The sequence below is a fragment of the Vespula pensylvanica genome, chromosome 16, assembly GCF_014466175.1.
Source record: "Vespula pensylvanica isolate Volc-1 chromosome 16, ASM1446617v1, whole genome shotgun sequence".
NCBI lineage: Eukaryota > Metazoa > Arthropoda > Insecta > Hymenoptera > Vespidae > Vespula > Vespula pensylvanica.
In genome coordinates, this window is record NC_057700.1 from 4,756,135 (window position 1) to 4,781,894 (window position 25,760).

The 25,760-nt window shown below is 27.4% G+C and overlaps 2 protein-coding genes and 1 long non-coding RNA gene across 7 annotated transcripts; 2 read left to right on the forward strand and 1 right to left on the reverse strand.

The window, feature by feature from the left end:
* Nucleotides 1-2,122: 2,122 nt before the first annotated feature.
* LOC122634833 (stress response protein NST1) lies at nucleotides 2,123-9,570 on the reverse strand. Of its 2 annotated transcripts, none has more exons than XM_043824175.1 (10): nucleotides 9,326-9,570; nucleotides 7,641-7,914; nucleotides 7,283-7,383; nucleotides 6,224-6,444; nucleotides 5,835-6,108; nucleotides 5,321-5,713; nucleotides 4,865-4,984; nucleotides 4,458-4,671; nucleotides 4,206-4,339; nucleotides 2,123-3,532 (listed from the first exon to the last, which is right to left on the reverse strand). In XM_043824175.1, the coding sequence occupies exons 2-10, from the start codon at nucleotides 7,912-7,914 to the stop codon at nucleotides 3,233-3,235; spliced, it is 2,031 nt and encodes a 676-aa protein (XP_043680110.1). In that variant the 5' UTR covers nucleotides 9,326-9,570; the 3' UTR covers nucleotides 2,123-3,232. The 2 variants fall into 2 exon arrangements, with proteins under 2 accessions (XP_043680110.1, XP_043680111.1); XM_043824176.1 differs by having other exon boundaries at nucleotides 7,641-7,917.
* A 1,842-nt stretch (nucleotides 9,571-11,412) lies between these two features.
* On the forward strand, nucleotides 11,413-17,335 carry LOC122634837 (phospholipid scramblase 2-like). Of its 4 annotated transcripts, none has more exons than XR_006328479.1 (7): nucleotides 11,413-11,777; nucleotides 11,911-12,060; nucleotides 13,240-13,451; nucleotides 14,512-14,673; nucleotides 15,877-16,023; nucleotides 16,098-16,304; nucleotides 16,491-17,335. XR_006328479.1 is itself a non-coding variant. In XM_043824185.1 (7 exons), exons 2-7 carry the CDS (start codon nucleotides 11,699-11,701, stop codon nucleotides 16,131-16,133), a joined length of 786 nt encoding a protein of 261 aa, XP_043680120.1. In that variant the 5' UTR covers nucleotides 11,413-11,569; nucleotides 11,650-11,698; the 3' UTR covers nucleotides 16,134-17,335. The 4 variants fall into 4 exon arrangements, 2 of the variants coding, with proteins under 2 accessions (XP_043680120.1, XP_043680119.1); XR_006328480.1 differs by having other exon boundaries at nucleotides 17,000-17,335; XM_043824185.1 differs by having other exon boundaries at nucleotides 11,413-11,569; nucleotides 11,650-11,777; nucleotides 16,098-17,335.
* A 2,873-nt stretch (nucleotides 17,336-20,208) lies between these two features.
* On the forward strand, nucleotides 20,209-24,747 carry LOC122634838. The gene is made up of 6 exons (XR_006328481.1): nucleotides 20,209-20,573; nucleotides 20,779-20,920; nucleotides 22,653-22,879; nucleotides 23,267-23,344; nucleotides 24,143-24,298; nucleotides 24,422-24,747. It is a non-coding gene; the product is annotated as an uncharacterized LOC122634838 (long non-coding RNA).
* Nucleotides 24,748-25,760: the final 1,013 nt, after the last annotated feature.

Below are 25,760 nucleotides of genomic sequence, written 5' to 3' on the forward strand. Positions count from 1 at the left end.
GTTCAATCTCTTGGATTGGATTAATTTTATTAACTGGTGCTTTGTTAGAAACTGAATAATCATTATATAAAGCAATACATATAATAAGAATAATAGATGTATTTGAAATGGCTACTAAATGTATCACGGATGATCTTAAAAGAATTATAATACAAGTTTTCAAAAAACATGAAAAATTTAGAATCTTGCATCAAGATTGATATGATGTCTCTGGACTTTAAGATGTAATTATTCATTTTGTAACAACTTTTGCCATGAAAATTTTTAATATTTAGTAATCATAGTTTAAATAAAGTATATTTTTATTTTTAGTATCAATAAGTGCTATGAAAAAATTGCAGAAATTGCAGTAAATGCTATATTAGTAGTTTATGATCATGTTACATGGAATATTAATTTTGAATTAATAAGAATAGAAGGAAAAGTTGATGGAAAATATTGTATTAGTACGTGGTGTAATATGTCAATTATTCTTAGATAACAAAAATAATACTTATGTCATTTGCATTACTTTTTTCTTAATTAGGGTGATATCTTAAATCATTCCCAAGGAAATGGCTTAAGAGAAGATTTAGTTGTGTCTGTCTGATGTCGTAGGTAATATTTATGTGGTCTAATTTAATATGGTAACAAGTAGAATTTCACATATGTTTTTTATATATCTTACTAACCAGACTGCTTGAAAATATGTAAGTTTAAGAAGGTTCAATCAACAATAAAACCAGGTATCTTCGCTTTATTGACACATGTTCATATTACAGCTTAGTCTTTAAAATTATATAAAAGAAGATATTAATGATTTAAACATGGTGAGTATGTAAAATTATTTACTTAATTTTATTTTTTTTCATTTATTAAAGGATGCATTGTGCATTGTACATAACATACTTAGTAAGGATAAAAAGATTTTGTATGGTGGTGGTGCCGTAGGAATTTCATATAAACTGGTATGTTCAACAGAAGCCAAGGCGATCAATACTTCAGAGCAATATACATTCCATGCATTTGTCGAGGTTTTAAAGGTTGCTCAAATGGCATTGGTAGAAAATTCAGGTCTTTTCTGATAGATGCTTTTGTCAAGAGAAAAGCTCAATAATTAATAGAAAATAATCTTGTTTTAGGAATTGATTGTTTAAATTATGATACTGCAAATATGGAAGTGTAAAATGTTATTGAAACATTAACAAGCAAAATTTTTATTTTCTTGGTCACTCCATTATTAAGAATGATATTGAAAATCGACGACTTTAGGAACTCATGTTCATTAAATGATTCTAGTGATGCAGACCAAAATAATAATATTTTTTAATCTTTTCTATATTTTTTTAGAGATGATTGGTAGTTTAATATTATTCTGGACGAACAATTATTTCATAATATTATATATTTAAATTTCATGTTTCTTTCACAACTACGACATAACATAATGTTAATTCATATGATAATAGAAAATGGAAAAACTTTCTATTTCAGTTATATTTTAATCTCTTTTCTAGTTTTGATAAAACAATATTATTTCGATAAAAAAATGGAGGATATAAAATAAGAAAATTAATTTTTGCATCGTATATACTGATTATTAATATTATCTATTTTATGGAATTATATAACCATTTGTTGTAAGTTTTAGATATATATTATCTTGTTTAAAATAACACATTTAAATAATTTAATATAGGCCACATTTTCTAAGTTCTATTTGTAAAAAAAAATATTGTGATATAGTAATGTTAAAACATATAATGATATATTGTTTTGGATATTTGAAATTAACTTGAAATTAAAAATGATATTAGATGAAATATCAACGAAATGAGAAATAAATTTTTATAAATATGTATAATATACACACATACCAAAATGAATATATTTATTAATATATTATATTTAATTGAAATATTTCAAATACTAGTGATTATTCATCATCCAGTTTATTTATTTATATATATATTGTTGCTATTTTTATATTGATTATAAATTACAGGAAATGAGACATATATGTTTAAATATATTTATTATATTTCGATTATAGGACTGACATATAGAATGTTAATATTATGTCAATGCAAACATAAGATATATTATTATTATAAAAGATGGGTTCAAATATTGCACAAAAATATAATCGATACTTTTAATTTATTCTTAAACATTTTTCAATATAGACATTAATGTATATTGTTATGCTCTTTATCGATAAAAGTTTGATAATGAATTTGAGAGACAAGAGGATTTGTATTGTTGTACTACAGATTATATCTTAGATTTCTTTTCTTTTTTTTCGGTTTCTTGCATAAAATATATATAGACAAAAATATATATGTTGAAATCACATACAGAATTCGGACACATCTTTCTCGTACTTGCCATTTGTATTGCTGATAATAGTGCATTTTGGAAGAATTTCATATTAATTATATTAATTGCCGCATTTAATGAGTACATCTTTGTACGTTTACCATTATATTGTTCAATTCTGATCTCATTCGAGCCACTCATCCGGACTTTGATCATATTTTTAATATGTAATATGTCAACGCTCATCATTATGTACTAAGGAAGAATTCTTCTACAATTAATTATTGGTAGTTGTGTAAATAATAATATAAGATCAGCAGATAAAAATATTCATAAATTTCAGTCATTAATTATTGTCTTCATCTTTCGTATATGATTTTTTGCTTACTCAAAATAAGTATAATGATATGAAAGAATATCCTAATTGTCCAGATGAGTAGCATCTCTCGATACAAAAAGAAAACGAAAGAAACAAAAGTAAACGGATATTAAACCGATATACATATGTACGTTGTTTACATTGTAAAATATAGTACTTATTTATAAAATAAAGTCACATAGTTAGATAAGCTCTGTTACGAACAGAACAGGATAGAAATCATTACGTGCTAACAAATGTTGATGTGCTCTTGAATCAACTTTAACGATTAAAATTTTTTACATCTTTTCTATTACTTAAGTGAATGGCGATCCTGAAAGAAATAATAGAAGCTTCTTATTTCGAATAATATTTTAATCCTTAATGTCTTTACGCGAAGAACGATGACTAAAAATAAAAGAGGGTAACATATAGATCGCGTTTCAATTCGAGTGCACGCAATTATAGTGGACACATTATTTTTTCTTTTTTTCTTTTTTTATTTTTATTGTACCTGCCTATTTATTTATCCACGTATTTGCAATACGATTGCCTGATCGATATTCGAATGATCTCTTATCGTTCTGATAGTTGCGATATCGGGGAATCGTAACTTTCATGAGAAAGATAATTGACATGTTGAGGATGGCGGAGATAACGATGTCGATAACGATAATAATATCGATGTAGACAGGATTCCTTGTTGATACGACATTGTAAGGAGGTAGCGACACTTGGTTGCAATTGCATTAGATTTAGGGCTGTTGTGACACAAAATTCGTTTTCCGTAAGAGCTCCTTTCTCGTTTTGATTGTTACAAACTTTACGCACTTCTATCGCGTAATTCATTAAACATTCATCTATTTCATTTGGTATCTGTAACGAAGAAAATTTTATAATTTTTTATAATTATAAATAATTTTTATATAGTTAATATATATGTTAAATCTTTGCGCTTCATAGACGCTTCTACGACGACATTTTTTGATGTTCATCAGTGGTATCACAGTTAGATACGAGTCGTTAGATAGGTCATATAAAATCAAAATTAATTAATATATATATATATATACACGTATATTAATATTTTATTTTAAATATCATTTGACGATGAAGAAAAGAGAAACTACTTTCAAGTTTTCGGAGAATTGATTTCAATTCTTTTTTAACTTTTTTGTTTTATATGATACAGAAAATTTGATCATAAAAGATAAACACTTTTATTTGTTTGGTCATTATTTCATTAATTAATGATAAATATTTTGTAAAAGAAATAGTATATATTATTGTAGTTAGTATAAAGAATTAACTGTCAAGATTGCATCTTGCGTTTGGATTGTTACAAATTTAGTGATATTTTATTACAATACTGATCACATAGTTAAAATGTTGACCAAATTTTAATCAAATGTTTAACCATATTAAGATGTTGAATGATCCCATAAATAGTAGCCAAGGAAAATGATTAAGCGTAAAAGTATATAAATAGAAATGTGGATAAATATTAAGGGATTTAGCTATGAATTACTTAGATAAGTTGTATACATACGCAAGCTTTACATATTTGAAGCATAACGCATGGTAAGTATAGCATCTGACTGTTATCTCCAGTTAAATTGTCGACAATCTTACATTGTCGTTCGATCTCCTCAACATCCGGACAGTTCTTGTTCTCGTCCAAAGCTAAATAAATAAAAAAAGAAAGAAAACAATATATTTATCATATATATATATATATATATATGCATCTGTGTGCGTGCACGCGCACGTGTGTGTATGTATATATGAAATATATATGTACCATCGTTCATGTTTATATTGAAGCTAGTCTGCTTTTTTTCGTTTTTTTGAATACTCTCGTCATTACGAAGGTTTTGTGTCAAATTATTTCGGGCGTAAGCAGCCTTTTGAGCTTCTTTACGAGCAGCTAAGCTGTTTCTAAATTCATTCAGTGCCTTACGCATCTTTTCTAATGAATATGCAGCCGCTAGTCGGTTCATGATCTGATCTTTTGCCTGAATAATAAGGTATTAGTGAAATATTAGTGTATGATCTAATATTATATCACAATATTAGTGAAAGATATAAATACAATCAAACTTTTTACAATATCGTGTTTAATTATAACGATATTCTAAATATTCTATGATATAAATATTTTTGTATCAATAATTGATTGATTTATTTATTTATTTTTTTTTTACAAACCTTCTCCAAATCCATACCGACATTATTCAACATCGCATATATCTGATTAATTTTCTCCTTCCTCTCGTGGTTCTCACTCTCGGATTCTCGTTCGGGGTGTTTCAAATTTTCGGCCATGTTCTATTAAAAAATGAATTCATACAACACTTCGATGATGGATAAAGTTATTGTTTCCTTTATAAGCAAGTTAGTATTAACTCATTCACCGTTAAGAATATTTTGACGGACTTTTCATCTATCCCTTCTGAATTGCGTGTCGTATATTAAAAAAATAATGCAGTATTACAAAAAAGTAATACAAAATATACAAATATTGAATTGGACAAAAATATAATACGTAAGATATTTATTTCATTCTTATGGCGTAAAAAGAAGAAAAGTTGTCTTAACGAAAAACTTAGTAATGGTTATCGGTGAATGTGTTAATGATTTTAGAGAGAAAAAAAAGAAATATACCTCATAGTATCGTTGTAACATCCATTCGTCATCTTGATCTTGCGTACCTGGCCTGGCCAAGAAAGTAGTCTTTTTCTTCCTACGATCGATACCAAAATATTGAGACCAATCGGTACTCTTCTTTTTCACTTCGATGTCTTTCCCTTTTGATGTATTGATCTTCGTGACGTTCTCCTTTTGACCCTTGGAAATAGGAATTACCTCTGGAGCTTCCGACGTATTGACCCGAATATTTTCATGACCGTGATCGTAATTGTGGTCGTGGTCGTGATCGTGATTATGGTCATGGTCGCGATCGTGCTCATGGTCATGGTCGTGGTCGTGATTATGCGGACGTGTATAATTACGAGTATTCAGAGTGGTGCCGAATAATGCTCCTAGATCTTGCGCGACCTTTAAAGAAAATGCAAATAATACAAATATTTTACGAAGCTTTGCGACAACGTTAAAAAAAAAAAAAAGACAGAAAAAGAAAAAACACTTACTGTCAGCTGTCGATAAAAAATAAACCTACCTTTGGATCCATAATTTGTCTCTTTACTTGTTGAAACTCTTTCGGGCTTCTTTTAGCTACAGGATAACGTTTCCCCAAAGTCCGATATTTGTCGATCTCTCGGCCCAAAGGATATCTCGCATTTACGTTCCTCCGTTCAGTTGGTAAGAAATAAAGGACACTCTGTTCCGTATCCTTATCCGAGAAATCATTTTCCTCGCTATTTTTTCTTCTTTCGCCTGACAACAAATCTCCTTTATCGAAAAGCTCGCTCCATGACATTGGACCTTCGTTCCTGCTATGTAATAATACCGAATGAAAAGGTTAACGTAAAAAATAAAAGAAAAAAAACTTAGTAAAACTATTTTACGAAGAATGAAAATTCACGTGTACGTCAATGTTATACTAACTCGTAGAATTTGTTTTCTTGCTTGGTCCTGTATTTCTCGTAAATTGGTGTATCCAAATAATTTTCTTCGGTTTCCGTTTGAGCGTACGGATAATCGTCTTGCAATTCTTCCAAAAACAATTTCGCTAGTTCTCGACCATCTATATTAGTATTTTCCGTTACGCTACCCCTTTTATGATTGGAATTTCGTTCGCGTTCTCGAAAGAGAGATGGTATTCGTTCCTAAAGAAACAATAATCAATACATATATATATCTTTCAAGCGAAATCAATCATTTTTGGAATAACATTTTTGTTCATTTTTATTCAAAAATATATTAGAGTTTTTAGTTGCAAATAAAATAAAAAGAATCTTTTAAAATTATTAATAATTAATGGTAAATGCAATTATCCGAAAAAATGCTAAAAAAACGTATAACACGGGACAGTACTTGCTTCTCTTTCAAAAATTATATTTTCAATCGAAATGTTTTTTCTTCTTCTTTTTTTAATTTTATCGAGGAAAACCAATTTTTTCTTTAGATTGATCCGTATAACGATCATTTCCTGCGTGTATGCGCTTACTATACTTTTATTTAAAAAAGTATTCGCACATTATAAAGTGCATGCTGAAAGAAGAAAGTCTAAAAAATAGATATATGTAACGTAAATCGTTCACTGTTTTTCAGACTTCCTGTCTATACAATGTATAATTATGTAGAAAAAAAAATTATTACATAATTATTTCCATAGTACTTAATACTTTCTATTAAGAAGCTTGTTTTTTTTTTATGGAATTAAACAAAAAGTTTTGATCGAATTTACAATTTCAAAAATATTTTAATTCGAATAGGCTGAAATTTTAAGAATTATCTTTTTAAATAATTCTTATACTTATTGTTATTCTTATACATACTCATACGTATTAAAGATTATTATATATTTGATTTTGAATAAAAATAGAAATGTTATTTTTAAAAGTTATCGAGTTTGCGTTTAATAAACCTAAGCTTTTTCTCTTCTCTCGCTTCCTTTCTCTTCCTTTCTCTTTGTCTTTAATCTCGAAGAAAAGTAGACTTTACCTGCTCCTGCGCGTTCTCCAAATAATCGATAACTGACTTCTCGAGCAACTTGTTGTTTACGCCTTGAAATCCGTCACCCACCATTTCTAGTTGTCCGTTCTCTGGAATTGCAATTGATCTGAATATGGGATATTGCGTTGTGATGAGTTAGTTAGAATTTTTTACATGCGTAGACCAAAATTAAAATAAGATAAATTTTTTTTAATTTTAAATTTAATAAGAATATTAAATGATTTTTTTTATCCAAAAATATAAATTTCAAACGGAATTAAACAATTTGCAATAGTTCAAGATTTGTAAGATGTTCCATCGTAGGAAGATTTAAGGAAACGCTGCTTTATCGTATATTTGTTCTTACCATTTGGTAAAAATTCAAGTTCCTCGTCTCCTTCTGGCAAAACTCGATCGCCCTGTCGTTCCTTCTCGAACATTCTCTCGACATCGTCTCTATGATACTTGAGCGGACGAAAATCATTGTAATATTCTTGAGAGGCGGGTTCCAACGATATCTGCTTTCTCGTAACAGCATTTAATGCACTTCTTAGGGACTCTTCGTTCGTTCCATAGGGCGCAGGAGCGAGCGCCGTTATTCCAACGCTGACGAGCGTCAAAATCCAACCCTGTCCCAACATCTGCTAATTCAAAAAATCAATAAGTCCTGGTAAATGGATGAACGGAAGCTAGGTGCGAACGGAATAACCGTTAGCTGCAAACGGCAAATATTTTCTGCCTTTCCTTATCGTCCTTATATCATTATTAAGTATATTTCATTCGGGAATAATATAAATTTAATGAATTAAACTATTTGATTTACTGGATTTTTTAACCCCTCTAATGAAGAACAGCAACAAAACAAGGAAAGAAAAAACACACAAGAGAACAAAAATGCATAAATATCAAATGCTTACATTCATCAGACTTCTATTTATTAAATTATTCAATATGGAAATATTAATGAGCTTAATCGTATTTGGGTTAATACCGACTTCCCTAAAGTTCTTTTTCAAAACGAAGAAATATTAATGAAATACTTGAAACGATGCAATGGTATATACTCGAATGCAACGATTGATAACAATTAAATGAGATACGAACGTAATCGATGTGTAAAGTCTAAGATCAATAGTTGAAAAATGTTTTCTGTTCTAAAATAATATTTTCTTCAATATTGATATATATATATATATATATAATTTAAATGTAATAAATAAATAAGTATATATATAAATATTTATAATGTTAATAATAGGTTTCCTATATTAATAAATAGTACGACAGGAATCTTACACGACTATTATAATCTTTCATTTTACGTCATCGAACGCCTATAATTTGTTGCTCAACGTGAGATCAATAAAACGTGCTACATATTGAGAAACAAATTGCTTTAAAATTAATGCATTATATTTTAATATCGTCGATTATTGGTGTCAATGAAAGAAAATCGATATTGCGAATCTCTTTTTAACTCGTAAGATTTAATAAGCAACGCGAACAATAACTTAAATCTTGTTTAACGAAAGTACAATAAATTTGAAAAATATGTAAAATGATCAGCGAAATGTCAATTTTTTTTCATAAAAATATAATAATATATCAATAAAATAAAAGCAAGATCCGTAACATCGAACAATCAATCGGCGAGTATAAAGTTATAAAAAATATTGATGAAACTAATTTTTTTTCCTTCTAATAACCCCAAACATTCAATTTAACACGCATATTTGAGCATAACATAATGATATTTACACTAACAAACGGTATGCACGATTTACCATGAAAATCCATAAAAAAATTTTAATGTAAATATAAAAATAAACGAGTTAAAATTAAATATAACATACACCTGAAAAAAGAAATTAAAAAGAAAAAAATAAACATATTGCGAATGATACGAAGTAACATTATTATTCACGCTCGTGAATACAATCCTATGAAAATATCGAACGAACATCAAGGAAAAGGTGACAAGAAACGAAGAAGAAGCGTGCTGACATGATAGGACAATGAAAACATAAATCAGATTTCGATCATTTCACTTACTGTTCTCTCTTTCTCTTTCCCAATTTATTTATCTCTTTCTCTCTCTCTCTCTTTCTCACTCTTTTTCTCTTTTTCCTCTCTCTCTCCCTCTCTCTTTCTTAATAATTTATCCGCATGACACGTAACGTAAGCCGTATGATCGTGTTCAATGTCCTTCTAATTCGTCTTTCTTTTTCTATATCTCGTTTTCTTTCTTGCGCGATGGTTTCTCGAAACATGGAATTCGTTCTCTGCTCCACGATCACCTATGACGCGAGCTTTTATATAGAAGCCCTTGAGGATCGATAGAAACGCGCATGGAACTCTCCGTTTGCCGGTAGCAGCAACAAGTAAAGGCGTGTGGGGTGTGCCTGGAGAAATATACTAACCAGAAAATTATACGGGCATTTGGTATTCCTGTTTTTATTCGAAAGGGCTTATCTTCTTCTCTGATTAAATGAAAAATAATGACTCATATGAAATGTAAATAAAATATTACGTGTCATTCTTATTCCGCAGAATGAAAATTGTAACGAATATCTCGTGAATTATGGTAATACATCCGATCGATGTTGACAATGTTGATTTTTTCGTCCATTTCGTGCTTATTTTTATTGATATTTATTTATTTATTTATTTATCTATTTATTATTCTTTTCGAATTAGAAAACTTTTTTTTAAAAATTTAATAACAACAAAATACGAATAAAATCGTATATTTTCATTAAGTACATTTGGCATTTAATGCTTTATTCGTGACATTGTGACTCCGTGACGTCGAAAAAGTAGTATTAATTGTGACGATAAAAAATGTGACGATGAAAATTCATATAACGTGACCAAACTCATCGAGATTATTACTAATTTTAAACTAATCGATCTAGATAACATTTCTTTTTATTAGAGTTCCTTATTGAAGTTTTTCATTATATTGATGCATTCCTGCATTCCTGGGTATGACATGGAAATTTTCTGTCACACACACGCGCGCGCGCGCACCCACATACAATTACATTACATTACATTGTATAATGTATTACGTATAGTTTTCACATAAAAATAGTATTATTATATTTTATATCTGTTTAAGGGATACGAAGATTTTAATTAATTTTAACTCTTTGAACTATTTTGCTAGGTAAACGATTTTTTAAATGAATTATGTATTCTTTTTGACAATAATAATTATCTGACAAACGTTTTTAGACTTTATCATCTTGTTTCTCCAAATTCATCATCTTTTATATTTATCAAATGATATCTCACCTCTATTTAAACGAATATATATATCGCGCGTGCTTAAAATTCCACAAATATCGTATACATATTTCGCGTTTACTTTAAAAATGAAGGACAAATTTTAGGGTAGGTACTTACGTATACACACACACACACACACACACACATCATTTATATATATATATATATATATATATATATTCGTTATATAACAAGAATTCGTAACGAAAACTTTTTGTTCTCATAGAATATCATTTTACTACGTCAGCTACATACATGGAATCTCGCGTATACTAATCTAATTTCTAAATCGAAAGATGCAGTTTTCAAAAGAGAGAGAAAGAGAGAAGCGCGATATGCATACATAATAGCAACGATTAATAAGTACAGCGAAAAATTATAAAAAAAATAAAAATTTTTTATGATGTGATCATTTTCTATACATATAATTAATCTATTCTATCAACTTTCTAACATCCCCTTTTCTTCCTTACTTATTCTTGTCTTAAATCTTCCTGTTATTTAATAATTTGTCGTTTGGTTCGCACTAACAAGATTTTTCTTTTTTTTTTGGTAAGCGGATAACGTAGATGAAAGATAGCGCTTATCCGTTGCCATGATAAGTCTTATTTTATCAAAGATAACAGTATAACGGATAAGCGAGGGCAGTGAGAAAATATTTTTGACTTCAGTGTTAATGGTCGGCGACTCGATTAATTATATACAGATATATATAGATATTTATTTATCTTTTTTTAAATATTTTCCGTTAGAAAATCTTTAAAAAAATTTAATAACAACGTAATACCCTTAAAAGTGCATGTTTTCATTTTATATATATATATAGAATATATATAGAATATATTACGACATAAAATATGAGTGTTCGAATTAAAATTAATCTTTTTTGTTTCATCAACAAAGAAGAAGAAACGAAAGTGTACTGAACGCAAAATCATAGAGAATCATCTAAACGTTCAATATCGTGGAGAAATGTTGAAATATATATAAATGTGTGTTGAATATGTACGTAAATATATAAGCAAAATGTATATGCGAAATTTCTGTATACGATGATCTTAGATACAATCGGCATAAATTTTTAGAATAAGGTTGTTGAGTTTGACGCATATAATTTTTATAATAAACGGAAATATGGAATTAGAGGAGCAAGAAAGATCTAGTATACCACCGGTTTTTCAAGGACCGATTGTTATCACGGTACAGCCACAAGGTACGTCTATCTATATCTATACGTAACTATGTACGGAAATGTTACATTTTCCTTGTTCCTTCGCTACCTTCATCCTTCTGTCGTTATTAGATTATTTTGGAATAAGAAATATTTTCTATGGTGTTACAATCAGGTGAAAATAACTCGGGCAGAAGACCAATACCAATATCTACTATGGACTGGATCTCAACACCTAGATCACAATTGAATGTACTCTCGGGAACGCATTTCTTAGCTGGAGTTGAACAATTGGAAATTCAAAGAATAATCAATTTTAACGGCCGTAAATTTCTTATTCTCCGAAACTATATAAGATATTAAGGTCTTTCAAAAAGTTAATTTCGAATATGAAAATTTAAGATATGATTACGTAGATATACGTGTATACGTAATCTTGTTGCATATGTTTATGACATATGTATATATTAATTTTCATATGAAATTTAATTTATTATGTCATTCGATATAACGTAATTCAGTAACATATATATTGTTAAAAAGAGTTTTTGTTTATATTTATATATGTTTTTTCTTGATATATCGTTGTACGTATAATACAATAGATGAATATTATCGGAAAAAAAACTGTATCTTTCTATATGAAATATCAATATTGAAATGTATCGTAAATCGTTAGAAACTTTCCAGAAGATCTAATATCTTATATATATATATATATATATATATATATATATATATATGAAATTATATAGAATTATTATAAATTAAGGGTCAGTTGAATATTTCGTTTGTTAGGAGCAGTAGAAAAATGTTTCATAATTTCATGCGTCAAATGCTTTAAGAGTGGAATATAACACGCGACTATTGATTACACCGGAAATTGAATGATCGTTTAATAAGTGTTCAAAGTATCCATCATTTTCTTGTATGTACAATCGACATCTTGTAAACATACTTTTTTGTAGATTTTGTTACTTTTTTGTACTTCTTTGTACAAAAGTTTTTAGATGTTATTTGATTAATGACGTTTATAATTTTCCCTTGTAATTCTTATAAATTTTGGTTTTATTAAGATTAGTATTATTACTTCCGACAACACAGCATATTTTCCAGTTTAATGTTTTGTTTATTATTAACTTTAGGACTATATTTTTTAAATATTTTTTTAAAGATAATTAATTAAAATATTTAATAATTGAAAAAAATATAAGATATTCCATAAGAAAAGCTAACAATTATTCAAATTCCTATTTAACCAATAGTTGGTGATGTTTTATTTCGTATTCTATATTTTAATAATACTTTACATATAAACTTATGAAACTTTTCTTGACATACTTTTCTTTTCTATTCCCACTAATAAAAGAAATATTCAACAGGCTTTTAATTTATAATCAATCTAGACGTATTGCATATTTCGAATTTTTTATTCATCTGGAATTTCATTGAATTTTTATATTCATCTGAAAAATAATCATCTTTAACTATTTATATTTTTTAGTATTTGGATTATCCGGAAATAAGAAACAATATAGAGTGAAAGTACCAAAAGGTGAAACAATCTTTTTAGCTACGGAATCTCGTGCGGACAACGAAGAAAGCTACATATGTAGAGTTGCAGATTTTACATTAATTTTCTTAGATCAAGCTGGAGAAACGGCGTTTGTTATAAAGAAGAATCCTGTATGGAAATATATGCCTGGACCGGTACACGTAAGTTATATATAGTTAACAATTTTTTAAAGATTATCATTCTTTTTATTTTTTCTTTTTTTTTTCTTTAATTTAATATGTTAATTACCGAATTAATTTTGTGCAAATCTATATAATCATTCGGTAATATTTACAACTTTTTGTACATGAAAGATACAAAATTCATTGTTACCAATTCCATGCAATTAGAATTTAGTTTTATTTAAAAAAATAAGTTTTTAATATTTCAAATATTACTTTTTAAAGGAATCTTAAAAATGTTTCAAATGAAGGTTTGTAAAATTGTGATAAAACTGTTGATCATTGAAAATTATTCAACCTGTGAATTGTTTTCACTTGATTTTTGGTTCTTGATTGATGACATTCATATTAATATCATTCTCTACTATGTTTATATACGTACACACATACATATACAAAACGGTATACAGGATGTCTTTAAAATGATCATCTATTTTGGTGAAATATTAATATAATTATAGATACAATTGTGTTGAATATCCACATATTTATAATTTCTCAATTGCTTCGAACGTGAAGCTATTGAATTAAAAGCGCTCTCCAAATCGAATTAAACAATTATTTTGCCTGTAGTTTTATTAAAAATATTTGAATTAGAACGTAGGAGATATGATTAAAAACTGAATTAGAATATTTTAAAAGAATTAAAAGTATATCCAATCTTTAGACTCATATTAATGAGATTGAAAGACAATCTCTAATTTGCTTCCGAGAAAATTCCGAAAATTGCGTTTCGAGAAACAGCAAATTTCTTTGAAATCTCTAAAGACATTGAAAGTGTACATTCCAGAATTAAATTACAAGAAACTTCTAATTTAAGTTCTAAGCTATATTTTCTCCCGACATTTATTTTCAAATAGATATATATTTTTGTTTAATATTATAGTCATATCATTTCATGAAGGTATTTTTGTATTATTTATTTTATTTTTCAAAATAAACGTAGGTTTCCAAATAAACAAGGACATACGTACGATAATTTTTTTAAATATCTCTAATACATATTCTACTTTGAATATATTTTTTTTTATTTACGAAGAAACTTACGGTATCGAGTACGGATTTAATTGGGAGTGTGGAACAAAATTTCTCCATCTTGGGCCCGAGTTTTACCGTTTACGATCCTTCACGGAAACCTTTGTGTAATATATACGGACCGAATGCATGTAGTTGTTGTATGTACAAGGAATCACAATTTCAGGTAACACTGTAATTTAATAACTTTCATTTAATGAACTAACTCCTTGTCAAATTTTTGAATAAGTGTCATTTTTATACCATATGTGCCGGAAACATTACACGTTATGGAGTTTGATAAATATGTAAAAGTTATTTATTTTTTTGGTTTTTTTGCGAGCTGACAAATTATTTTATTTAATAGAGTATTAAATATTAGAACTATAAAATACACAATATAACGAATAAATAAGTTTACTTCATATTAAAAATGTACGAGAACAACAAAAAATTACTTATTTTTTAATTTCTCCTCATTTTAATTCTTTTCTTTTGGTGTCACTTCTTTATTAAGTCCATGACGAATCATCATTTATCATATCCATTTGAACGAACTATTCAAATCGAATGTATACTTTTAGCAATTAATATTTTCTTTTGTCTTTGCTTTTTTTCACAATAATGCAAATATTTAAGTAACCAATCGCACAGCCAATGAGCATAATTAAAAAAAGTTGCATTATACAATTGATAACTCATTACTATGCCGCGTGTAAGTACTTTTATCGGTACACGGCTTAAAAAGAGCTACAAACTTTATCATAGTACATGTATTAGTGATATCAATAATTGTTTTCTTTTACTTTGTCTGTCAATATATCATTTGACTTGAAAATAATGTTAAGTGTGTACCAAAAACGATACACGTGGCTAAAAACGTTTAAATAATTCATGTGAATAAAAATTCGAAAAATAACGAAAATCTTGTCTAATATATCGGACGATAAATTCATTAGAATTGCTTGAGCCATTTTTTTAAAAGTTAACAATTAATTGTAGACTTTTGCGATCGCTATTTTCAAGTACTTGAAATGATTAATCTGAGAGTTCAGATAGCACATTTTCATACGGTAGGTATATCGTTCGTATAAAATTTTGTTAGATTCGATCAAATCCATTTTTGATTATAGTCTATAAAAGATACAGTCTATAATAGATACTTGCATATATAGTCAAACATAGAGAGGAAAAGAAAAAGAAATTCACGACTTTAGATAATATCATGACTCATGCATATTACATCATTTTGCAGTATTAAATATTAAGTATTATAGATTTTTCAATACAATAAAAAGATAAAAAAACATTCCTATCAAATATTTTAATAAATATTATTCCCTCGTGGAATTTGTATCTAATCAAAAAATTTGTTTTCTTATTTCTATAGATTATTTCAATCGATGGTTCACATCAAATGGCCTCTTTAATGCATCAGTGGAATAATACAATCCATGATTACACTTTTTTACTTACTTTTCCATTAGATCTCGATATAAGATTAAAGAGTCTATTACTTGGTGCATCTTTTTTAATGGTATTTAAAAGTCTATGTAGTTTTCTATTAAAGTTTGCGATTGATATAAATATTAATAAATATAAATATTTCAGGAACACTTATACTTCGAAAATGTTAAGGGAACGTGAGAAAATGAACGAAGAAAAATTTTAATCGATTTATTCATACACGATTATTTGGAATAAAGTACAATCAAGTGCAATTAAACTGTACGACTCGATTTAAAAATGGCGGCTATATTCCCGCTTCGTTTGACAACTTTAAGAAATATATATTTCTCATTGTCATATAATACAGAGGTATGCGAAATTTTTATTGAGAGTACGAATGAGAATCTACATATTTAAGGTGAATTCATTGAAATTCGAACGAGTTTTTGAGATCCTAGCGCCATCCAGCATAATTTTTAAGAAGCTTTAGTACTCAGAGCTGCATTAAATAAGTTACATACCACATGGTTAATCATGTTTAATTGTAAAAAACAGGTCCACCACATTTCAATTCTCAAAAAATGTTTTCTAAGATATAAAATATATTCCTAGAAATGCGAATAAAAAACTGTTTCGTATCCAAGTATACAATCGAAGAAAAATATTTGGGAAATATAACTATCATATTATTTGGGGATTTACATACGTAATTAGCTCATTGTTTTGTTGATAATTGACGCTCTCATCAAGATGCAATGGTGCAGTCTAATAATTTTAGGATTAAAACTTTTTTATTCGTTTCTTTATAAAATTGTAGATTTCTATTAGATATAAAAACACATATGGTTTATACAATTCGTATGTATGTGAAAATATATTGCGTAAGGTTTCTTAGATTTCGTTTATCACAATGAAAATGAGTATCATAAGATAAAATGATGAAAAGGGTCTGATAATTAAAAGCAATTAGTAAAAAACAATAATAATAAGTTCATATGCCAAAAAAACGAACAACTGTATCGGTCGCCAGTGGCGCATACAGAATTTAATTGTTTTATCGGTAGATGCAGTATTGATCCTAGTCAGCTGACGTTCAATTGTTCGAACAAACAAAGGAAAAGTAAACATCAGAGAATTGCGAGGGGCGGGTGAACGTATCGGTGGCTCGAAGACCCAACTATGTGAATATTACGATCGGTTGATTCTAATTTAACAAAATTACCGATACGATCAAAATGCGTGTTCTGTAAACTCATAATTACTGTTACCGAAGGAAGAAGGACTATAATAAGCTAGCGATTAATTCGCTCGTAGTAATACGCAGTGATAAAAATGTTTCACAGATTATATATTGAAATAAATTCGATTGAACGGACTAATAAAGATAGAAAAGAAAGAAATAGAAGAATTTTTTTAGTTTTTCACAATCTGCTCTTACAATTTATTTTATAATGTACCTGTTATTACTTGATTTGGTGAAATAAGTCTACCATATATTATTTTATTTTGATATTAGAGAGCCATTACCTGTCAACTTTAATTTAATAAGATATAACATAAGTAAATTTTTACTATATTTGCAAGAAGAAATAGAAATATAATTATGATTATAAATAATACATGTGATTGCTTACAAAGCTACATTTTAACTAAGAAACTTCGTATGATGTTTAATTTTACCTGCTGCTAAGTAGATTTCCTTAAGCAATACACATGACAGATTAAATGTTAAACATGCAAAATTGAAATGGATTTTAAGAAACATCGTTTAGATTATATGAAGCTTTTGGAACTTAATAAAAACATCACGAGCTGTATAATATCGTTCAAGTTATTTATGAAATTAGATATCAATTTAGAAAAGTAAAAAAAAAAAAACAAAAAAGAAAGAAATAGGTAACATAGTAAAGGAGTTTATTTTTATAAAACCAATAAGAAATATACAGTATTTATTATCAGATATAAATAGGATAATACACATGAGTAATCATGAGAATTTTAGTGGATAAGGATCCTATATTATTTCGGCATATAAAATGAGGTTGCTTTAGGGATTTAAGAGATTTTTTCTTGATTAGTTAAAGTACTATGGAAACATCTGACATGTATAATGTAATAATTAGTTATGCTAAGCTAAAATTATTTATATTGCATTTTACAGTACAATAGAAGAGTTTTAAAATAAGAAAATAATGAAATTTTAAAAAGAATTTAAAAAATAATTCATTCAAAAAAGAAATATCGAAAATAAAAATAAAAATTTGTTAATTTAAAATGAGAAATAACTATAAATTAAATTAAATCTATAGTTAAAGAATTAAGCAATTTTGTACAATAGATTTTTAAATCGTTTAAGTTCAAGTTCTTGTTTTATGTATGTGTAATGCATTTTGATAGAAAATACTGAGTGAATTTGCTTACGTATGTATATTTGTTATAGATATTTTCATAATATATTACCATTGTTTCTAAATTTCTAATAAATAGTTTTGGACCATTAAATCGTTTATTGTTAATCCATTGACTGAAACATTTTTTGTATTCAAAACGAATTATTTCTATATATTCTTATATACTTCATCTAATACGCAACGTTCTTATTTGTTTCTTCATGATTTTTCAAATCGAAAATTCGATTTTTGTTTTTGTTTTGTCTATCTATTGTTATACAATTTCCTTAGATAATAAATTACTTACGGAAAAAGAATATTTCATTTCTTTTAATTTTATTTTATTTATTTGAAAGTTCGCTAATTAGACTCGGTTCTGGTTATTATATAAAAATGCAAATTTTTATTCAAAATAATTTCTGAAATAATGTTTAGATGAAAATATTCAGAAACATACTATATACTAAAATGTACTGTTTTTATTGTAGCATTTATATCAAGATACTATTATTTTGCATGAAGCCGTCCTGCGTGTTTCAGCTCTTTTACCGACTGTACAATGTAGATAAGATTTACCGACATGGTAAAGATAACATATGTCTCTTTATTGTCGAGCACGGAATTTCTACTTTGTAAAAAAGTGTTAGTCAAAATCTCAAAATCTGCCTATGAAAATTAAAGAGGTTATGAAATATATTTAGCAACATTCAATTATAGAAAATGTATATGGAACAAAGTATAATAAAATAATTATAAAAAATGTTGAAATTGTGGGAATAAAACAGAATCAAATCTCTGCAGCGACATCGATGAGGATAGAGAGTATCGAATCTTATGTTTTATCATGCATGTTTCTTCTATATATCTTCATAATGTATTATTGTCATTTTTATAATTTTAACAAACGATTTTGGACAATATTGATAATTTAACGAACGTGATTAATTATGAAATCTTTCTGTGATTATTTTACGATAGACATAATAATATGAAAGTAATAACTCAAAAGTATTTATTTTTTTTTTATGTCGCGTACTAAATGGGGTTTATTATACCGCGAAGTATAATTATTGGCCGACCTTGAATTTGACAGATCTAAAGGTGTTGATGATCTTTTAGAAGTAAGATGTTATATAAACTTTTTATATGTCATTATCGTCATTATAATAATTATATATAACGATGCAGTCGCTAGACATGGAAACAATCTACCTGGACTGATTTGTCCCTGAAAGAGTATTGAATAATGAGAGACAAAAGAAAATTAATAATATATAATTCGACAAATTTTGGAATATCGACGAAATATCATGCACGCCAAATATTTTTCGATGAAACATTTTAAAAAAAAATATTATACGCGAAATGAATGGAAGATTCCGAATACAGAAGATACGGTACAAAGATTAAAAAAATTAATGGGTTGTTATTAACTAACAAGTAATCAAATTGAATATTTTTCACTTATGGAATGTATTTGTCTTTAAATAACCATGTCTTGTCTGTAAAATCTCCATGATGTAAAACTTACATTCTAAACGTTATTTTATCTATGAATTGTTAACTTTTCATTGTAAATTTTAATTTTTACATTTTATTATAGCTAAATTGAATATATAACAAAATGTAATATATAGTTTCCTTATGTTGTATATAAGGATAATAATATAAATATAAATAATATCTATATTTTATTATAGTTAAATTGAATATATAATTAAACGTATTTATATAGAATATAATTTCCTTATATTCTAATAATATATATGTATATATATATATATATATATATATTATTATATTTTGTTGACCTTAGTACGATAGTTAAGCTGTTAAATTCTTATATATATATACAGGCAAGTTTCTGTGTACTTGTGTGTGTTTAAATTTCTTACAAATAGTGAATTATTAGTGAATTTAACAGATTGACTATCATACTAAGGTCAGCAGAATGACAGTATATATTGTAAGACTATGTTGTGCCCAAGGTAAGCGATCGCGTGTGGAGGGGTGACCTGTTGAGCTTCAATTTATACTGTACCCAAGGCCAGCAAACATGCATAAAGCGATACATACAGTCTCCGACTAAACTGCACCGAAAATTAGCTGATGCATGTATGAAAAGACAATAGGATATGAGATTACTCAAGGCCAGTGGACGCTCGTGCAAAACAGCCCGTGTAGTAGCATAGCGTGCAGAGTATGACCCACCTCGACGCATGGTTAGCAAGTACATGAAGTATATAAGGTAGAGCGTCAGTCAAACGCTGCGGTTGTTTTTGTTCGTTCATTAGTTTAGTCTGTTAATTGACTTGAAGTAAGATTGCAGTCTCAGTCTCTGTATCCGAATTCCGAACTCTGTTAAAGTCTCAGTCTCATTCATTGTATCCAAACCCGAATATATCCCAATTAGAAAGAAGTGACAGTTATGTTGATTAATTACATTCATATAGACTTTATCGAACATCGTCATTCCTGATGAGTATTTTTTCTTAAGTATTCATTTCAACAAATCGATCGAATAGAACAAAAGGCTTATCAATGCTAAGAGCACGAACATTATCCTACCGGAAAGGCAGAATTCTTCAGAAAAAGGTAACGCAACACTTACGGATACTCAGTCTCGATCTGTGAACTCTACAACTATATTCGTATCTTGTATCTAATGATATTCTTGTATCTAAATTAATTATTAGTCTTATTCTCGAGTAAAGCTTCGCACTAACCAGATTGTAGTAAACGCGTTAAAATAGAATAATTCCTTTTGCTGCGTGATACAATTCGGGACATAACAATATATATATATTATAAGTATTATAAGAAATGATATAACGAATAAAATTCAGAAAATTAAAATATATATTTTTTTAAAATATAAGAAAAAGTTTTATTTTATAAATTTCAATTTTGTTAAGGTGTTATATATAACTAGTAAGTTTAAAAAAATCAATTTTACAAAAATATTTTTATTTGATAGAGGATATTCTTTGAACATTTCATCAGATAATTTTAAAAATTGACGAAGTTAAATTATAAATATTATAAGCAAATGAATAATATTAATATAAAAGAAAATATTATAAACATTTTTTATGCAGTTTTCAACAATTTTTTGTATTTATCTAAAGAAAAGGAGTTTTTGGTATTTATTGGAAGCATCAGTGTTCTTTTGTCATAAAACTTTGAGATCGCTAAGGACTACAAAATTCGAAGACTTTTATTTAAAGAAATCATAAAATATATGCACACCTCCATTTTCTACTAAATCACTCAACTATTCAATATCAGAATTCAAGAAACCAAAACGCACAGAGCTGGATCTTTAACTTGGTAAATCGTCTAACCGACAATAGACAGATATCGTTTGCGATAAGAAACGTGTCGCAACGATAATAACGATCAATTATTGGAGAAACAACTCAAAGATAGAATACGCATACGTTTATTTTTTTTCTATGAGCCAGGAGAGAATGAAAATGAAAAGTTCGAATTTTATAAAAAAACAATCTAAATAAGTATATCTGAGAGCACGTGTAGGCAACGGATTCGAAAAAATCCGATATCTTGAAAATTAAACAGTCCCATCTCGATCGTTTAGAGTTGATGAGAGATCTTAGTATTGCTCTTAGTCAATCTATATCGAGCAATAAGCCAATGCGATTTTTTACAAACAAATCCAATGAAATTAAAAGAGAGAGTATGCGCCGGCGGTAAGCAAGATCAATCAAAAATATATCAAATAACAAAACAAAAAATCAAGAATATATTTCGGTTATTATATTATTTTAATTGTCTTGTTTTATATTTCGGAGCATGTTACCGACATGAATTCATTTCTTCATGTTTTTTATAAATAAATCTCTGATTCGAGGCATGACTAAAAGTATTATTAGATTAATCCTTGCTTTTCGAATTGTAATACAGAATTTGATTTATGAAAAAAAAATTCTTTTTCAGTTGAATGTAAATTTTAATAAACATATAAATATAAATATTCGTATCATAATTATTATAAGAATTATTATAAATAATTCATTAATGATACTAGTGAAGGTTGCTTTTTGCGAATCATAATCACATGGAATCAACTACTTGTATACATGCGTCAGCATTGAATTCTCGAGAAACATGACAAGAGTATTCATTTTTTTTCTCTGCGAGCCTGTTGGCAATCCATGATGGCAGTTGTTCAAACGTATTGTGCATATAAAGTTGCATTGCATAAAAATAAAAGTATTATTTTTTCGCTATACATCGATATAAATCTGTTGATAATTTATTTCAACATTTCAAAATTTTATTTTTATGCTCTCTGTTTACTTTCCAGGGATAATTGCTATTATTTAACGACAAGTACAGAGAAAGGTAATAAATCATTGATTATTACTTATCAAGTTTTTTAGAATTGTTTGTAAAAACAACTCAAGGAAATGCACCCTTTTGTATATATTGAATTCATCGTTGTATGTTATGTTCTATTACATTTGATTTACCCTTGGTCTTTGGATTGTAATATGGAATTACCTTTCTTAACAAAATTTGGAAAACATATTAGTAAGTAACAGTAAATGTAGAAATATAATGATATATACATTATACATATATGTAGTATCGAGAATTTTAATCGATGCTTTCTTCGTGTAACGCATAAGCGAGTGGCATGCATAAGCGATTGATTCACTGAATGAATGTGTCTGTACGTTTGCGTGTACACAAGAGTGAAGGCTTCAAACGAAAGAACAAAAGAGAAACGAACGTGACAATCGAAACAAGATAGTTCCAAAAAAAACATAAAGCAATTAAGACGCGATTCTTTATTTTTCTGTATAGTTTTTGTTAATCTTCTTTAATGAATCTTTTATTTTATTAACATCATCGATCACATATATATCGTTCAATATTAATAGAAATCTAATTTTTATATTGTTTTGGCTTTTTCAGATACATGAAAGATGTCTGGATGATCAGTGGGTGCTCCCAGTGGGATTCAAGAACACGGCACATGTATTATAAGATAAAGTATAAAAGACTTTTATTATATTTTATTTCTCTGTGAAAATATTATTCATTATATCATTTATTTATATTGTTCATAATATTATTTAAGTCTATGTTAGAAGTATAAAACTTGTATAAAATAATTGGTAGTGTATATTTATAAAAATCTTATTTTTCAATTTGACATACTAATTAATGATGTTGGACGAAGTCAAAGGACTTCATGAGAAAATATTGAATTAAATGTGGGTAGAGAAATGTTTGAGTTAATTGTATTTTCATAATTATCATTACTATTCTGTTTTTTAAGGGTTATTATATAATACCAGTTTTGTAGAAAAATTAAACAAAATAACAGAATACAAATTAAAAATGTGAATACAAAATAAATTGTTTATTATTTAAAAATATTACAACATACAATATATCTTTGCAACCAGTATAACTTGCAAAGTAAGATGCATAAAAAATTTAGAATAAATTAGATATAAATACAATTTGCTCAAGATCATTTTGAACATAAGCAATATTTTATGGCTATTAGAATTAATGATAACCCCTACAATATGTTTAACTCAAACATTTCTCTATCCACATTTAATTCAATATTTTCTCATGAAGTCCCTTGACTTCTTCCAACATTATTAATTAGTATGTCCAACTGAAAATAACATCTTTATAGTTATACATGACAAATTACTTTTAGCAACTTTATATTCTTAACATTATCTTAGATAATAATATAAGTATTATAAATAAATAATATAATGAATAATATTCATATAGAGAAATGCAATATTATAAATATCTTTTATACAGTTTTTTAGAATGTTTTGTAACTACACGAAGAAATAGATCTTACAGCATTTATTGAGCTCATCTGTGTCTGTTAAATTCTCTTACATTAAATTTATCCATGGTCTTCGGATTGGAATATGGAATTTCTTTTCTTAACAAAATTTGGAAAACTGATTAGTATGTATCAATAAATCTAGAGATATAAATTACTCATCTTGTAATATAACTATTATACATACATTATACATACATATATACATTGATGAAAATTTAATTCTTATATTATTTTCTTTTTTGTAGATATATTAAAAGCTAAATTTATCAGAATAACCAGTAAATGTTTCCAGAGAGTTTGAAGAACATTTCAATATGGTATATGTAAGTATTAGCAAAAGCTAGGAGAAAATGTTAAAAGAGCTTGTTTAAAAAATAAATGTAATTGTTGTCTTCTCTTCGAAATATTATTAAAATTTTTGTATTATCAAATCAAATATATACGATTTATTAAAAAATGTAATATATATCTGTAGCCTCAAATGTTTTTCTCGCAAGAAATGCTGACTTGAAAGGTGATGATGTGCTATTTATCGTATTAGATGTTCATAATATTTATATCAGAAATTAGGAGACAATTATAACAAAATTTGACAAGTTATAAAATACTTTCATTATATTCTATTTTTATATATAAAAATATTATTCCTTATATACCGTTCATTTATAAAACTTATATTATTATTAAAGATAATGTTATATATTATAATTTATATAATATAAAAATGTAATGTATTATATAATTACTATTTATATAATGTACAAAAGTATTATTTTCAGTTTGACATATTAATTAATAATGCTAGATGAAGTCCGAAGAAAATTATTGCGTTAAATATCGATAAATAAACATTCGAATTAAATGTATTTTATAGTTTTTATTAATTAGAATAGCCATCAAATATTATTAACTATCATTATTAAATAATCTTGGCCATATTGTATTTATATATGTCTAGTTTATTTGGAATTTTGGGAATATTTTATTCTGAAAGTTAGGATAGTAAGAAACATATATTATATGTTACTATTTCTCACAAGTAAGAGACTTATTTTGTGTATTTTCTTCTTATAGAGGGTTAATGACCATTATATAGTATTACTTTTTATTCCGTGTGCCCTGAGTAAACGCGATCGTGTCACAGAATACGAATCACTGCCAAATATTTTGAATTTATGAACATTTTGTCCTACCAATTCTACGTTTTTTAGGCCAATTTGTCGTGTTGATCAGTTGCAGGAGGTAGTATTAGTTGTTTCGGAAGAAATGACCGAAATACGTGGCTTTCCTTCGCCTTATGATCACTAGAACTTGTTAGGAAGCTTCTCAACTCTGCGAAACACGTCGACATTGGTGAAACAGTCCACCTGTAGGATCTTCAGCATTCTGTGGTATTACGTATTTACATTATTTATTTATATGTACTATTTTTTATAGGAATATTTTGATTCCTATAAAAAAGGTAAATCAAAAAATGTAGATATAAGGAAGGTAGGTCAAAATTTTCTTCCTATCATCTTAATGATATCCTGGACCAATTCAAATAAGTTATTGACATACACGTGCGCACTCTCAGCAATTCTA